At 52.4% G+C, this 17,103-nt stretch overlaps 2 protein-coding genes across 7 annotated transcripts in view; both read right to left on the bottom strand.

Annotated features, from left to right (window-relative positions):
* Acacb (acetyl-CoA carboxylase beta) overlaps positions 1 to 382 on the bottom strand; it is a 111,821-nt gene extending 111,439 nt beyond the window's left edge. For 3 of the 5 annotated variants that reach the window (XM_063271014.1, XM_017598246.3, XM_017598242.3), the window contains exon 1: positions 1 to 220. This exon is cut by the window's left edge and continues 91 nt beyond it. The gene's annotated coding sequence lies outside the window, so the exon portion shown is untranslated. The other 2 variants (NM_053922.2, XM_039089031.2) reach the window with 2 other exon arrangements.
* Positions 383 to 8,005: 7,623 nt separating this feature from the next.
* Positions 8,006 to 16,957, bottom strand: Ung (uracil-DNA glycosylase). Of its 2 annotated transcripts, XM_008769336.4 has the most exons (7): positions 16,744 to 16,957; positions 15,851 to 16,057; positions 14,658 to 14,753; positions 10,998 to 11,095; positions 10,571 to 10,659; positions 9,846 to 10,024; positions 8,006 to 9,008 (listed from the first exon to the last, which is right to left on the bottom strand). In XM_008769336.4, exons 1-7 carry the CDS (start codon positions 16,864 to 16,866, stop codon positions 8,868 to 8,870), a joined length of 933 nt encoding a protein of 310 aa, XP_008767558.2. In that variant the 5' UTR covers positions 16,867 to 16,957; the 3' UTR covers positions 8,006 to 8,867.
* Between the last annotated feature and the right edge of the window lie 146 nt (positions 16,958 to 17,103).

Here is a 17,103-nt window from a genome sequence, read left to right on the forward strand (position 1 = left end):
TGCCAGTGGCTCGGCTGTGACTGTAAATGTCACTTTTAGATTAACCAGCCCCTGCTGTTTAAAAATATCCCCCGGAGCATTTAACCTTCAAGGCACTGAGTGGCAGCAGTGACCTAGGGTGGGAGGAAATGATCTTACAGCAGCCCAGTGGGGCTGCACTGGGGCCCTGGGAGCCCTTCCACCTCAACCCCACAGCTCGATTATTTCAAAATTCCTAGACACTTAAACAAGAGCTGTCTAAGGCCCAAGGTGTCATAAGCAACAGGGGAAGGTCACTCTGGCCTGTGAGTCCATAGTGAGGGAGGGAGGGAGGAAAGTTCCCCCAAAGATGGCCTGGCACTTCTTCCCAACTCGGTTCTAGGAGACCCTCTGGGAATCATGACCTGTTCACGGGATAGCTCAAATATCTTGGGACTTGGGTATTAAAAAACAAGGCTGTCTTGTTCAGGATTGGCTGGCTCGACAGCTGAGAAGAGCAGAGGAAACCGGCCCGTGTGCCTGTCACAGGGTGTTCTGAAGCATGTGGGACAAAGGTCATCTCCAGGTCTCAACCCCGACTGGCAGCAGGAGGCAGGGAAACAGAAGCCACACACCAGCACCGATTTCTGTGACTACGGCTGGGTGACTTGACTCTGCAAAGCCAGTAATGGGTGCAGAGTCAGTACGGACATGTTCTGGCCGCTGCAGCACCTGTTACCCTGCATGGGATACTTTGCTTGTGGGTTTCTTTTCCGGGAAGGGGGGAAAAAAAACCCCAGCAAACATTAGGTTCCTTTCCAGAGGACTTAAGAGCAGGAAGTGAACTTCACGCTGTTATTCGTGTTCGCTTCAAGCTGAGGTGTCACTGGCTATACACTTGTATGAAGTCCGGGGCTGAGCACGCCCGATACTGGACAAGCAGTAGCCTAGCATTGCTCTTAGAACAGCTCGTGAACCCTGAAAGAGGTTCCCTGGAAAGCACATCTCCTAGAAAGCCATGTGCGACCGAAGGCATTTCAGAGAGCCTCATCAAACGCACGCAGTCCTTCCCAGGTGGAGGCTGCAGCTCGCAGGAGAGCTGTGGCTTAGCATTTAAGGGCCTTGGTACCCTCCCCAATGACCGAGTAACGATGACTTGTGCAGGGTGTTGAGCGAGGCAAAATTAGGGAGCTCTTGGTCATCAGGCTGACGGGAGTCCATTCCTTGCTCAGTTATTCATGGCCTTGAGGTCCCCGTATCTGCCAGTCACCACAGGGTTGAGAGGTCGATAACACTGGGTTCCCAGCACCACTTTGCTTCTAACCCCCTCCTCTTGCTGATGTGTTATAGGGACAGAGTCTCACCCGAGCCCAAGCTTACCGTAACTCATGCAGCCCCAGCTGTCCTAGAACCTGTGGAACCAGGAACTCAGGGGCAGTGGATGACAGCTGTGAGCCACCCGCACTTGGTTGATCCTTCTAATGAACCTCACTACCTCCTGCCAGGGACTGGCACCACACACCTGTGATCCCACCAGGAGCCACACAGAGGCAGGGCTGGCAAAGCCTCAGGCAAACTCAGTCCACACACTGAGTTCAAGACTGGCCGGAGCTACCTCATAAGACCCTGTCTCAAAAACAAACAAAAACAAAAACAACCAAAAGAAATCCACGCTGTCACGGACGCAGACAGGGAGGGTCGTGCGGCTGTCAACAGTCTTTAGGATATAGACTGTTCTACAGAGTACACTGTGCCCATCTGTGAGAACGCCGCCATGGGGCTCTGTGGGGAAGCGCCTACTGTGTGAGGGTCATGCAGTGGGTTGGTCCAATGCTGCTTGTACTGTAATGCTAATTTGAGGCCCCTGAGACTGGTTACCCTAAAGACAGGAGTCCAACTGAGTGACCCTGCCCCCCGTTTTATCATGATTGGTGATTAAAAATGCCACTGGCCAATAGCTGGGCAGAAGAAACGTAAGTAGGGTTGAGGTTTCACAGGCTTGGGTGAGAGAGAACCACAAGGAGGGAGGAGAAGAAAGAAGCTGGCATGGAATAGAAGAACATGGAGGAGAGGAGGAAGGAGAAGCCGCTGTGGCTTAGCTGAGCCATAAAAAGGTGGCCCTCGGGGCTGCCCAATTGGAGCTAAGAGGAAAAGTAGTAATTCGGGGTTATCGATAGGAAAGTAGACTCTAACGGCATGGAGGGGAGGCAGCTGCCCAGCTCTCGTGCTGCTTAAGGTTTATTAAAAACATAAAGGCTGTGTGTGTTGTCCTCCAGGATCTCAGTGACCAAAGGTGGGGTAGTAGACCCAGGCCGGGTTTTTTTTTTTTTTTTTTTTTTTTTTTTTGAGCTGGGGACCGAACCCAGGGCTTTGCGCTTCCTAGGTAAGCGCTCTACCACTGAGCTAAGTCCCCAGCCCCCCAGGCCGGATTTTTAATAAACATATATATTTTTACTACAGGGTAAGGTCAGGTTCTCTGTACCCACTAGAAGCTGGGTGTGTTGGAACATGTCTGAAATCCCCAGTGCTGGGATTTCAGGGGTGGGGGCCAAGGGAGAAGACTGTGTGGACGCAGTGGATTTCCAGAGCCCCACTGGCCGGCTGGTGTGGCACTGAGTTCACATTCAACAGCAGACCCTGACTCAAAGACAAGATGGAGGGTTAGAGATAGCCCAGTGGAAAAGACACTCTTACACACAAGCATGAAGGCAAGAAGTTCTGACTTAAACGGAGTGGCTCTGGCGGTCTTTGTAAGGTCAGAAAGCGGAGGCAGCCAGCTGCAGAGCTGGCCGGGCCAGCCAGTGAGCCCTGTATTCAGCTGACACCCAGTGGATACGGTGGAGTGCTGTCCAGGAGGGCTCCTGATGTCTACATCGAGCTTCCAACACACATGTACATAGAAACTCCTCAGGCTGGAGAAGTGGCTCAGCGGTAAAGAGCACCGACTGCTCTTCCAGAGATCCTGAGTTCAATTCTCAGGAACCACATGGTGGCTCACAACCATCTGTAATGGGATCCGATGCCCTCTTCTGGTGTGTCTGAAGACAGCTACAGTGTACTTATATATCATAAATAAATCTTAAAAAAAAAAAAAACCCTCACACATGTAACATGCATGTACCACACATGCCCAAAGGAAAACAAAGGCAAAAGCCAACAGTAAACAGCCCCCGGTTTATTGTGATTGGTGAATAAAGGTACCAGCAGACATTAGACACGGCCAACAACGACTCCTGGCCCCCACATGCACGCGTGCACGCACACACACACACACACACACACACACACACACACACTTCCATGTGCATGTTCATACACAAACACACACACTATACACACTGAGAAGGCCACACAGAATTCATTATTTGTACAACCAACAAACATGCTGCCCCAAAAGATGTATTTTCTGGAATAGGAGCAAAAGAGCTAGCACCACTGAGTTCTTTACACCAAAGCACAGGGATCTCAACAGAAAGCGTTCTCTTCAAACCTTACTTTCAGAGTCACACATTCCAACGGTCCAAGGGCCACGTGGTGCAGGGGGATGTGGCAGCTGCAGCTAGGCGGTGCTGTAGGGGACTGACGCTACAGACACAGCAAGTCCTGAGGCCTGAATTAAAACGCCAGGCTCTGCGGAGACACCCAGTGGAGCTTCCAGTCCTTCCGTGGGTTGGGGTGGCAGGTGGCACTTCAGGTCTGCCCAGCCAACCCGACTGTCTCCCTGATGCTGTCCACCACAGAGGTTCAGAAAAGCCGAGAAGCCACACCCCATGCATCCCCCTGAGTTTTGCTTCTCCACTAGAACCCCAAGACTTTATCCCAGGAAAGAACGAGGGAGAGAGAGCAAGGAATTCAGAGAAACAAGAACTCACCAGGAGACCCGCATCTGACTTGGCCCTGCCGGGTTCAGGTCAAAATCAGGGAGTGAACTTTCACACAATTAGTTTACAACCCTTGGATCCCGGATGATGTTTGCATAACTGACTTCCTTACTCCACAGGCAGGTGAGAGGAACCATTCATTTCTTTCAGGAAAAGTCATTAGTCAGGGCTTCCTAGAGTCACAGAACTTATGGAATGTCTCCCTATGTTGAGGGAATTTACTGTGATTCTGTAATACGATTCTCCAACAATGGTCAGCTGTGAAGTCTGAGAACTACTAAGTTGCTCAGACCCACGAGGCTGGTTGTTTCAGCTGGTCTTCTGTAGAAGTAGGTTCTAACAGATGTGCTGACAAGTAAGAGCAAGTAGGTGAAGAATCTTCCTTCTTCCAATGTCCTGTGTAGGTTCCCAGCAGGAGGTGTGACCCAGATGTACCACCACACCACGCCAGGATCTGGGACCTGCTTTGTCCCAGGCTGGCCTTAAACTCAGAGATCTCCTTGCCTCAATCTCCTGGCGTCAAAGGCGTGTACTACCTGGCCTGGGCCTAAGTTTTTCATGGCTACTATGCCTCAAGATCTCCATGCCAAGATCCAGGTCGGAAACTTGTGTCTCCCAGCCTCGAGACCTGGATCACAGGTGAGCCCTCCAATTCTGGATTGTAGTTCATTCCAGATATGGTCAATGACCAAAATAGCCATTTTAGCTACCCACCCTGTGCTGCACACAGACAGGGGAGTGGCCTTTGATACCTGACTGTGTAGACCATGCTCTGGCCAGGAAACCTTCCTTTACCCATCAACTTGGGGTTGGGAGATGAGGGGAAGGCGGCTGGGACACCTACAAATCAGATTAGATTCTCATTACCATCCAAACACCCTTGAGCTACAAGAACTCCCCAACACTCTGCTCTTGACCATTTCTCTCAAGTCCAGCAGTTCTCAAACCAGATGGCCACAAACCCAAAACGTTTAAATCTACCGGGTCTACCCGATTCTGTTCTTTTGGACGATGCTGAGCTGCAAAACTGCAAAGTGGGACCTCCACCCCAAAACCCTACTGCCACATACCTCACAGGACTTTTGCTGTATAGTGACTCATTTGCGCCTTTTCAGGGGGCTGAATGGGGTTGGGCCAAACATCTTTTAAGATGCTCAATCACGCATGGTGGCCCACACCTATAATTCCTGAACTTGGGAAGCTGAGCCCGTATTGGCATGAGTTCAAAGCCAGTGTGGTCTCTAAAGCACTATTTTCACATCTATTCACCCTTACACCGACTTTTCTTTTACTTCTGAGGCACTCCTCCTATGGAGCCCAGGCCAGCCTCTGATTCCACATCTTCCGGTTTTAGCCAGAAAGGTGCTGGAGTGACAGGTGTCACTTCAACTTGCTTGGTTTTGCTTTGCAAATAAATAAGACAGGGTTTCTGTGTGCAGCCCTGACCTAGAACTCTTTGTACATCCGACTGGGCGAGCTGCTTGCCTCCTGAGGGCAGGTGTGCATACACATCTGGCTTCCCCTTGCTTGTTCAGACAGAGGCTCTGTAGCCCTGGCTGTCCTGGAACCTGGTATGTAGACCAGGCTGGCCTTGGACTACATCTGCATGCCTCTGCCTCCCAAGTGCTGGGATAAAGGCATGTGCCACCACAATTCTATAAACTTAAAATACTAACTTTGTGATGGTGTCATTGTGTACATACGCCAAAGCACACACGCAGGTCTGAGGACAGTCTGCGGGGCTTGGTCATCTTCCTACTTTACAGGTCCAAGGTCAGGCCTGGCAGAAGTGCTGTACGGGGCTCCAGCCCAACGTCAATCTTTTCTCGGCACCTGCTGCGAACTGCATGCTGTTTGCTGGGATCCAAATCAGGCCTTCTTCCCTCTCCAGTCACTTCGGTAGGAACATCTGTTTTATGCGGGCTCTCGTAAGGGCAACACACCAGTTCTGTTTCCATTATGTGGATTCCTGGACCAGTTCAGGTCCCTGGCACTCACCCATTCACCAGCCTTTCAATGGTTTCAAGACTTTTTTTTTTTTTTTTGCTTCTTTTTTTTCGGAGCTGGGGACCGAACCCAGGGCCTTGCGCTTCCTAGGCAAGCGCTCTACCACTGAGCTAAATCCCCAACCCCCCAAGACTTTTTTTAAAATGGTGTTTTTGTTCTGTTATGCATACCTGGGTCCGAGTAGGTGTGGGTGTGTGCACTTGAGCACAGGTGTGCAGGTGCCACCTCCTGGAGCTCAAGTTAAGTTAGAAAGTTACGAGCCACCTGACCACTGGGACCTGAGTCCCCTGCAAGGTCAGCAGGTGCTTTTAAACCGCTGAGCATCTCCATTTGTGCATGAGTATCCTGGCTAGTTTTCATTTCATGTCGACTTACACCTTCAAGGGTCACCTGAGGGAAAACGTCAAGTGACCAGATGCTTCTGTAAGCTGAGGCTACAGCAAGTCCATTGCACACTTTCCTACTGATTGCTGTAGGAGGCCTGGCCCACAGTACATGGTGCCACTGGGGCTGGTGGTGCTGTAAGCAGGCAGGTCGTGCAAGTCATTACGCAGCAAGTTCCTGCCTCCAGGTTCCTGTTCCCATTTCCTGACCTGTCAGATGACACAAGCCTTTTCTCCCAAGTTGCTTTTGGCATTTATCACAGCCAGCATGGAGTTGTGGACGGTGCTAAGATGCTAAGTAGGTGCTGGCAACCAAAGCCAGGTTCGCCTGCAGAACAGTCTGTGCTTTCGTCACGGCCGTCTCTACAGCCCTTCAGGTGAAAGACCCCAGTGTTTCCTGAAGTGAAGAGGCTTAGCCTGGTATTAAGTAGGTGGGTTACGGAGTTCCTGTGGCGGACCCTAAGGGCTTTTGCCAGCTTTACACCCACCGCCTCAGGTCAAGACTTGGCCAAGTTCCATTTTCCAGTTCTCGGGAGGAGCAAGGACATTTTTGAAAATGCAGAGAATGTACTGATAAGTCACCTGACCCTCTGGTCCCAGAAGGAGTACGAATGCCTGTCATATGCTTGCTAGCCAATAGATTCAAAGGTCAATATGCTTAGCCAGTAAGTTTCAACTGTGACTTGCTGGTGTAACCTGTAACCCTAAAAAGTGTAAAAATTGCTTGTTATAGCCACTCAGGGTCTTCCAGTCACTTGCCAGGAGGGACTGATTGAAGGTCAACCCCAACACGCCAGGAAAAACAAATCCTGTGTTTGTCTCTCTTGGGGGGAGAGGTCTCCCTTGGAGCCTTACACAGGGTTTTGGCTTTTGTTTTTTTGATCAGATAGGTTTTCTGTGCAGTCCTGGAACTCATTCATCCAGCTTCTGCTGCTCAAGTGGTGGGATTAAAGGCACGAGCCACCAAGCCCACCTTAGTTTTTCAGTTCCTGAAGACAATCTACAGAATCTGCTCCTTGTCTTTTAGGGCAGCTCTCCCTTAGAGCCCTGCACAGGGAATTTGTCACCCTAGCTGGCAGAGACACGGCCCCTCACTTTGCCTTTAGACAAGGGAGCTCATTGCATGGCTTCTGCGAGGACCCCTGAAGGGACCAGCAGGTAAACTAGGGCGTCTTCCTCAAGGAGTCCATCTGCTGACTCCAAGAATGGAATCTTATAGCTGCCTTCTGTTAAGAAGGCCTGTGTGGCCCTCAGGGTTGGTCAGAGACAAGAGCCGCCCAGATGAAACATAGTAATAACGTGGGGTTATTGATAGGAGAGTAGATCCTAACAGCACAGTGGGTAGGCAGCTGCCCAGCATTCTTGCTGCCTAAGGTATATTGAAAACATAAAGGCTGTGTGTGTTTTCTATCCAGGAACTCAGGAACAGAGGTGGGGAAGAAACCCCGGGCCTGGATCATAATAATTTCTCTAACACCCACTGTTAGCAAACCGTAAGGTCAGAGTCACACTTGACCTTATATTCCCAGGGAAGAGTCCAGAAGCTCACAGGCCAGAAGTTGGTGAGGATGGGTGGGTGAGCCAAGACCCCTATTCTGGCTAACCTGCCCCTGGCACAGTGCAGCAAGCTGTTCCTGGCTGGCAGTGGGTGAACCCATGGAGACCTGAGAGCAGGGTACAAGGACAGAGTCGCCCTTCCTGCAACCAGTGGTCGCCTTGGTGACAGCAGAAACACAGGCTTCTGAAACAAACACTGAAGAACGGTCGGCACCCAGCCAAGGTTCAACCAGCTTTTATTGTCCTGCTTACGCAGCCGCTCTCCAGTCTCCCAAGTAAGGAAAGAAAAAATATAAAAGTACCTGCCTACTTCGTAAAAATATAACATTCTCCGGTGTTGCAGAAAGGCACAATCTGTGTGAATTCAGCCCATAAAACAGCACCTTGGAGTTGGATCCCACCACTACACACAGCACGTGTGGCAGGCAGTCTGCTGTGAGGAAACAGTTAACTCCACAGGCACTAGAAAAACCACCCACCCTCAGTTAAAACAAATCAAACCCATTCTCTGCTGTACTGGACTCCAGCACCTGCTCAAGGCTAAGTGAGCCAAGAAGCAGGCTAGACAGCAGCCACTGGTGAGCCCAGGAGACGCCCACGCTCTTTGTGACCAGGAAGCAGACTCCATTGTAAGCCAGACTTCCCAGGACTCACCAACCACCCATGGGTTCCTTGAGACAAAAGGGCCTTTGGAAGCACACACCCGGACACTCTGTTATCTAACGCTAAAGGGTAAAGCGAACAGCATAGGGCAGCGGACAGCAGCTGGCACCGAACTGCTGGTCAAAAGTTACAGATCTCTCCTCAAACCCCAGGCAGCCCACAGACCGAGGACACGGATGCCGGTCTCTGAGAAGTTGGTGTTTCAACAGCCACCTTGCGGGGCCTGGAGGGGTTCTGCCTGGTTAAGCCACAGTTTCTGTGTCCTGGCGGCTCATGGTGGTTCTAGAGAGACCTATCTGTTTCTCTTCTCCGCTCCCACAGGGAACTGAAGAACAGGGCCTTTTCAGTGACGCTCTAAGGGCGAATGCTTCAGCAGCAGCACTGGAAAGCCTGCTGTAGACAGACACTGCCCGCAGGGTCACAGTTCCTTCCAGCTGATGGGTTTCTTGCCAGACCTCTGGAGCAGTTCATTGGCTTTAGAAAAATGTCTACATCCAAAGAACCCTCTGTACACCGACAGCGGGGAGGGATGAGCTGTCTGCAGGACATGGTGACGCTTCTGAAAAAGGACAGAGTGGAAAGTGGCCACTGTATCTCCAGACAGCTGTGCACTCCCTGCCCTGCCCATCTCCTAGGGTGTATTCACCCCTAGCACTCAAAACCCAGCGCTCACACCACACTGGGTGATGTTCTCATCCTCAAAGCCAGAGATGCCACAGTCGCCAGGTTCAGTCTCTGTGGTTCTAAGGAGCCCCTAGAAGCTGTTTACCTGGAAGTCCTCAACTCCCCTATCCTCCCACCTTGGCCCATTGTCTACACCGACCACAGCCATCACTACAAATACTGGCCACCAGCCTGGGAGCGAGGGCAGGGCGCCTATGAAGCAGTGTTGGGACATCTTCAGTCACACAGGAAGACAGGACTTAAGGGGATAAGGGTAGAAAGGCTCAGTGACAGGTGACAGAGTATGTCAGTGAGGGCCCCGTCTTGAAGCAGACACAGGGAGGAGAAAAACCAAAGTGCTCTGCCTTAAGGACTCCCTAAACCGTATCTGACTCAGTGGAATTGGCCTCCTACAAAGTCCTTAGTTTCTCAGAAGCAAGACACTTAACTCCCTCATGAAGAACCGAGAAACATGCAGACGAGGGTGCCCTGACTGTAGGCCAGGGTGATGCTTCTACACCACCCTGAGCATCCCATTGTCTGAACTTGCTCATCTGCCAGAGGAAAGCCAACTACAGTCATAGTAGACGGGGCACACATGGTGTCATCCCATAGCCCAGGCTTGCCCACAGGGCCCTCCTCCCACCTCCTAGGTTCTGGGATCACATGAGCCACAGTAGATTGCACAGACCCGGGATCCTGGTTCTCTGTACAGGCGTGAGAAGACACATACCCTGTCGATGGCACTGCCCTTCTTCTGAGCATAGGAGCCCCAGAGGAGGAAGACAAGGCCATTCAGGTTCTGATTCAGCCACGACACAACTGCATCCGTGAACTGCTCCCAGCCCCGCTCCTTATGGGAATTGGCTTGGTGTGCGCGGACAGTGAGGACGGCGTTGAGGAGGAGGACACCTGTGACACATTGGGGAGGAAGGTCAGAGACAGCGCAAACTAACGGTCCGTTACAGATGACCACACTTCTCAGGCCACACCCAGGGCAGACAATAGGACAGCAGGGAGGGACCCGTGAGGCACACCAAGGTATGTGGTTTCACGTCTACCCTTTTGGCACCTTCCAGTTTGGGGTGGTAGAACGGATCGCCAGGAGCAAGCAACCTGAAACAGGAGTGGCTGAGGCTAAGTAACATGGGTGCAGCAGGCCCCTAGGGCCCCATCAGAACCCCCGCTACAGTGTGGCCATGCTTTAACATACAGCAATGTGGCAGGAGGTGGCTGAGCAGTTGAGCACACCAGCTCTCTCACAGAGCTGAGTTTAACACCCAGCACCCACGTTGGATACAAACTGCCTGTAACTCCAGCTCCCGGGGAATTTACGGTCTCCGACTTCCACCAGCATGTATGCGCACGCGCACACACGCACGCACACACGAGACAGAGTGAGCACGAGCGAGCAGGTGCCAGCATTTTTCTGACATAAACCTCGCCAGGCTTGGTTACCTTGTCTGGCCCACCCTGACAGATCCCCATGGCCAGGGTGAACAAAACCATCGATGTCTGTAGACAGTTCTTTAAAAATGTTTTCCAAACTGAAAACAAGACAAGAGAAAAGCACAATCAACCAGAATCCCCAGCAGTCTATAAATTCCAGTTTCTAAAGTGGGCTTGAAAGGGTTAGACACAAAGCTAGCCTGGGAGAGACCAGCAACCAGCAGAGACCAATGCCACAGCCCTGCGAGGTCACCCCGTCATACCGGAAATCAGAGCAGCAGCGAGGAAGACTAAGTGAGCTCAGCAGTCATGACACACTTCCCAAGTGTATGTACAAAAGCCCAGAGCAGTGCCGCCCCTCAGTGACCCAGGCCACCAGCAATGACACCTGTAACCTGCCAGTAGGCATCTGCAGGGGGGCGGGGGGCGGGCGTACCTGGGCGGGGGTGGAACTGGCCTCTGGACACTGAAGCAGAGCCCATGAGCTTGATTAGGTCCGTGATATGGATCCTGTCCCAGAATGACAACCTTCACCTGTGGATGGGATCGGACGATACCGCTCAGTTCAAAGAACACAAGGCTGGCTCAGCAGCTGCTCAGCTGAGGATTTAAAACATGGGGTGCATGCGCCAGCACCCCCAGTGGCAACCTGTCCCCCAGCCGGCCTTGATGCAGGGTGGTTTCTCTCCACTTCTCACAACAAAACCTGGAACAACTGGAAGCAGCTTGGGACATCTTCAGTCATACAGGAAGCAGGATTTAAGGGGAGAAGGGTAGAAAGGCTCAGTGACAGGTGACAGGGTATGTCAGTGAGGGCCCCGTCTTGAAGCAGATACAGGGAGGAGAAAAACCAAAGTGCTCTGCCTTAGGGACTCCCTAAACCGTATCTGACTCAGTGGAATTGGTCTACAAAGGGCTACTACACTCCTGTGCCCATTTCCTGTAGGCTGTCCTCTTGTCTCTCACAGGAAAACACTGCTGGACGAAGAAGCGGGAGGCCTAATTCTCAGATCTGCGCCGGGATCCCTGTACTCTGCAGCCCCGAGACAACGAGGCCAGGATGCGGGCGTGGGAGTAGCTGGCAAGCCATGCGCACAGGTGCCTTTCTCAGGTGTTGAAAGGCTGACCTCTGGACAGAGTCTCTGTTCTTTCTAGAATCTCCTGTGTGGCTAACACCCTCTGTCCCCAGCAAATTCAGCTGCAGGCTTTCCCTTTCCTGTTCTAGGACTCAGGTGACAGGTCAGGGACAACTGGGGACAGAATGCCTGGCTCCTGAGCCTGTGTTTCCCAACAGAAATCCACACCAAACATGCAGAGGAGGCCTTGTGTTCCACTTTCTGAGGCGCGAGCTGTGGGGTTTGCTGAGAGTCAGGCGTGGCTGAAGCAGTGGCCTGCTCCTGCAGTCAGATGCTTACCACCCTGACTAACTTGTGAGATCTCCGGGGCCACTAACAGTGACAGAGGGAAAAACCCTGAAAGCCTCAAAATGCTGCGGCAAGCAGGGATCACCTGTCTACATTGTAAGGGGAGGTGAGGGCCTGACAGGCAAGAGGCTCCACTGGCCTCCCCAGACAGCGTGTACACGGCAATCCTGCAAGACAGTGACAGGCAGGGGCAAGGCTGGAACACAGTCTTGGACACAGACCCTGCGTGCTGTACCAAGACACACACTGAAGTAACCGTGGGTGACACACAGGAAAGCTGGCAAAGGCACACAACGGTGAGAGCCTACAGGCACCACGCAGGCCTCCTGACCAAGTGAAAGGGAAGTGGCGGACAGCGACTGGGAACCTGGAAAGGATGGGCAGGGCTGGCAACAGGCAGGAGCAACTGGGAACGCTCCGCTGTTCCTTAGAGTAACTGCAGTTGACAACAATTAAATATGCCAAAAATAGTTACAAGCAAGGTCTGGAATGTGCCCAATAGGGAGTAAAGAACTGCTGAGACGGTGTGGCAGTTAGGAGCCCTGGCTGCTCTTGCACAAGACCTGGGTTCATTTCCCAGCACCCACACGGCCCTCTCCTGGCCTCAGCTGGCACTGCACGCATGTGCAGCAAAGACACATGCAGGCCAAAATGCCAGAACATTTAAAAAACGAACAAACCAAAAGCAAACACAGGAACTGGAAAGATGGCTCAGTGGTTAGGTGCCCTGGATGCTCTTCCAGAGGACATGGGTTCAAAATTCCCAGCACCCACATGGGAACTCACGACTGCTGTAACTCAAGTTCCAGGAATCTGACACCCACCTCACAGACATGCACGAAATGAAACTAGCAATGTACATTAAAAAACAAAAACCCGGGGCTGGGGATTTAGCTCAGTGGTAGAGCGCTTACCTAGGAAGCGCAAGGCCCTGGGTTCGGTCCCCAGCTCCGAAAAAAAAGAACCAAAAAAAAAAAAAAAAAAACAAAAAACAAAAAACAAAAAACAAAAACCCAAGGCAGAGCAAAGATCGACGTCTGAGGTGATGGATGTCCCAAAGGCACTGCGATGTCACCATACCCTGCAAAGCACGACAGCCAGTTATGTGCTGTAAAGGACAGGGTTGAGATGGTTCAGTGGCTGAAGCCGGCACTCCGAGCCCCATGACCTGGGTTCAATCTCGGAACCCAATGGCGGAGGGAAAGAACTGACTCCTTTGAGCTGTCCTTTGACCACGAGTGTGCTGTGGTGTGCACTGCTACACACACAAAGGAAATAAATGTAAAGAGAGAGAAAGGAAGGGTGACACTCTAGGGCAGCCCAGGGAAGACTCCCCCTGCACCGTGTCACCCAAGCCAGGACTCAATCAGGCTACAATCCCAGCTACTTGTCGGGTGAGTGGGGAGTGGGGTCATCAAAACCGCAAGACTGCAGATGTGTGGCTCAATGGTGAAACACAGTAACCAAGACCATGAGTTTAACCCCACCCCCACCCCCGTGCTGCAAAACAAAAACAAACGAAAAAAATCCCAAATAGAAAAACAAACTAGGGGTTGGGGATTTAGCTCAGTGGTAGAGCGCTTGCCTAGCAAGCGCAAGGCCCTAGGTTTGGTCCCCAGCTCCGAAAAAAATAAAATTTAAAAAAAAAAAAAAAAAAAGAAGAAAAACAAACTAAATCAAGAGGGTTTTGCTGTTGTTTTTTTCTTGAGACCCTATACTTTTATGAGACAGGGTTTCTCTATATGGTTCTGGCTATCCAGGAACTCACTCTGTAGACTAGGCTGCCCTCAAACTCAGAGATCCATTTGCCTCCACCTCTCGGGTAGTGGGATTAAAGGTGTGCACCACCATGGCCCAGCCAGACCAGAAATTTAAGGTCAGCCCGAACAAAAGTGTATCCAAAGCCACCCTGCCTGGGTGATTTAGATCTTTCTCCAAATAATAAGGGCACAGCTTAGTGGTCCTGACAGGGAAGGCTATGAGAGATAACAGACTGTCACTGAGTGGCGTGGCCCTATAAGCCTGAGGTGACAGTCTCTGCCTAGACTCCGCCTAGGTGAAGGCTGCTGGAAGCTGTTATTCAACTGTGAGAGATCTACTCATTTGCTTTATCTCTTTACGAGTTCTGAGAAAGACAAAGAAGCCATGACAGGGAAGACAGGGTTAACCAAGGGACTCAAGTCACCCCTGTGGCTGAGAACGATTATTCATGGTCATTCATGGAGGGAACTTCACACAAGCTAGGCAGGCAACCTGAACCCAGTACCCCCAGGCCATCCTAATCCGGGGAAGTCACAACTGTCCTTGTTTTTGCCTTGTGTTTTGTTGAATTAGGGTCTCAAGTAGCCCAGGCTGGCCTCCAACCCTCAAGTGCTGAGATTATGGGTATGTGGGACTGCAAGGTTTCTCTTTGCCTTTTCCCAACAACCTACATCTTGTGGGCAGAAATAACCTCACTTCTCCAGCCCCACTGCCTATGCTCAACAGACTGAAATAAATTAGTGCTACCATATGGCAAAGGGATAATTAAAAAAAAAAAAGTGAGCACAAAAGCAAAGGGGTATGTGAATTTTCCTGAATACAATCAAACCTCAAAACCTACATGTTTACTATCAAATAGCCCGAAACGCCACTGATTCCCCCCTAACCAGACCCCAGCTTTATTTATTTACATCACGGATGTCGCACATCTGGGTCCACGTGAACACCTGCTCCGGGGGCGGATAGACCTTGTGGTGTTTCCTTTCTTCAGCAACAAAGCCCATGAGCTGGTTTAGAAGATAAAAGGAGATTTAAAATCACATTCTCACTGGAAACTGTTGAGAATCAGGTTTAAAAACCTTCTTGTAGGGCTGGAGCGTTGGCTCAGTGGTTAAGAGCACTGACTGCTCTTCCAGAGGTTCTGAGTTCAATTCCCAGCAACCACATGGTGGTTCACAACCATCTGTAATGAGATCCGATGCCCTCTTCTGGTGTGTCTGAAGAGAGTGATAGTTAATAAAATAAATAAATAAATCTTTAAAAACCTTCTTGTAAAAGGTGTTTGAAGCCTCATGTGCCTTCTTTTCCGTAGGATTTAAACCCAAACTCCTTTTGTAAAAGAGATTTATTTATTACATATGAATACACTGTCGCTGTCTTCAGACACAGCAGAAGAGGGCATCAGATCCCATTACAGATGACTGTGAGCCACCATGGTTGCTGGGAATTGACCTCAGGATCTCAGGAAGAGCAGTCAGTGCTCTTAAGATCAGAGCCATTTTTCCAGCCCCAACCCCCCTCCCCCAAACAACCGGAAGCCTGCAACTGTTCCCCTCGAAGTAGCTTCATCCATTTACTCTAGGCTGGATCAAAGATGATAGGTGGGGCTATTTTCCTTTCACAGTAACCCCGCCCCTCTCCTTTAAAAAAAAAAAAAAAACAAATAAACCAGGATCTCAGGTAGCACAAAGCCTGAGGCCTGCCCTCACCTCCAGGTCCTCCTGCCTCTCTCTAAAGTTGGGGTTACAGCCTGAGTCCTCAGTCGTCTTCCCCGACTTTTAATAAAAGACTAAAGGTCATTTCGTTCGCTCTGGTTGATGGTTCACTACCCCAGGGTTTCCTGGCTGGAAAACCAGGTGGCTTGCGAAAAGCCATTTAAAGGCATCTGGCGCCCAGCCCGCCAACCTGATTTAACCCCCCCACCCCATCCACGTGCTAAGTGAAGTTCCCCAAGTTGCCCTGTGACCTCCACCCCCCCCCCCCCGTAACACGAAGCCAGGACGCCACCTTCCAGCCCTTACTGTAGCCCAGATCCCCCGGCGCCTCTGTAAGTGTTGCACGGAAAGGGAGGGAACAGGAAGAGGCTGGACGCGCGCCCACCGACCTTGACGAAGTACGGCTTCCCGAACTCCCCGCACAGCTGCTGCTTCCAGCTCTCGCCGAGGCCGGCGGGCACATTGCGGGCGGCGAGCCTGAGCAGCGCCGCGGCCTTGTTCCTCTGGATGCGGACGAGCTGCTCGGCGCTAAGCGGCGAAGAGGGCGGTGTGGCCGGCTCATCCTGCTCCACCCGGGCCTTCTTGGCGGGGCTGGCCTGCCAGGAGTCGGGGTCCGGAGTAAGGCTCCGCAGCCTGGCTCCCCGCGGCGCGCGCAGGCTACGCGCCAACTTCAAAGGCCGCGGCCCCAAGATGCCCATGGTCCAGCCGAACCCGGAACCCGCTCCGCCCGCCTACGCGTCCACGGGACTCCACGCGGGCTTTTCGCGGCAAAACTGTTCCCGCCCCCTTCGCTTCTGATTGGACACGTGAGGGCGGGGCGGGCACGCTGCATACCGATTGGCTTTGCAGCGGCCGAGCTCCATTCCCATTGGTGGATGTCTCGGCATGGCGGCCGTCGACGCGCAAGACTGTTTTGAACCCCTAGCCTGGCTAATAAGCTGCGCGTCCGGCTCTCTTGCCCCGGACCCCGCCGTCCCCAGTCCCGGGCTGCCGAGTGTTGCCCCACGTGCGCCTGACCCAAACACCTCCACGCGGACTTTTCGCGGCAAAACAGGTCCCGTCCCCTGCCGCTTCTGATTGGACCACGCGAGAAGCGGGACGGACGCGCTGTACACTGATTGGCTCAGCAGTGACCGAGCCCCGTCCCCACGCCGCGGCGGCCCACAGCTCGCGGCTGTTTTGAATCTCTAAGGCATCCCAGTCTATCTGAGCAGCGGCGTGCGCGTCGCTCCTGCCCGGGACCCCGCCGTCCTTCCGTCCCGTGCTATCCCGCAAGTCTCACCGCCGCATCGCTGCTGTTCTCGGCCGTCACTCCGCTCCCTGGTGCCGGCTGCGGGCTGCGCGTGGTCCGCTTCCCGGTGGGGGTCGGGGAGAAGAAAGAGTAGAGGGTCTTCTGGCCGATCATGCCTGCACCCCAGCACGGAGCTCCGGGATTCTTGCAGCCGTGCTCACAGTTGGCGTGCAGCCACCCGCGAGGTCTCCAGCTGGGGGCGGGGAGGCTGGCTGGGCAGGGGGCGGTGGGACCCAGTGCGCATGTGTGGGAGGGGCCGCAGCACCGCCCCCAGGTGGGTGAGGCCTGCGAGGTAAGGAGAGCCTGGTGCTTGCACACCTTAGCTCTAAAGCTGGTCTTTCTCCAGGTCTT

The sequence above is a fragment of the Rattus norvegicus genome, chromosome 12, assembly GCF_036323735.1.
Source record: "Rattus norvegicus strain BN/NHsdMcwi chromosome 12, GRCr8, whole genome shotgun sequence".
NCBI classification, from domain to species: domain Eukaryota; kingdom Metazoa; phylum Chordata; class Mammalia; order Rodentia; family Muridae; genus Rattus; species Rattus norvegicus.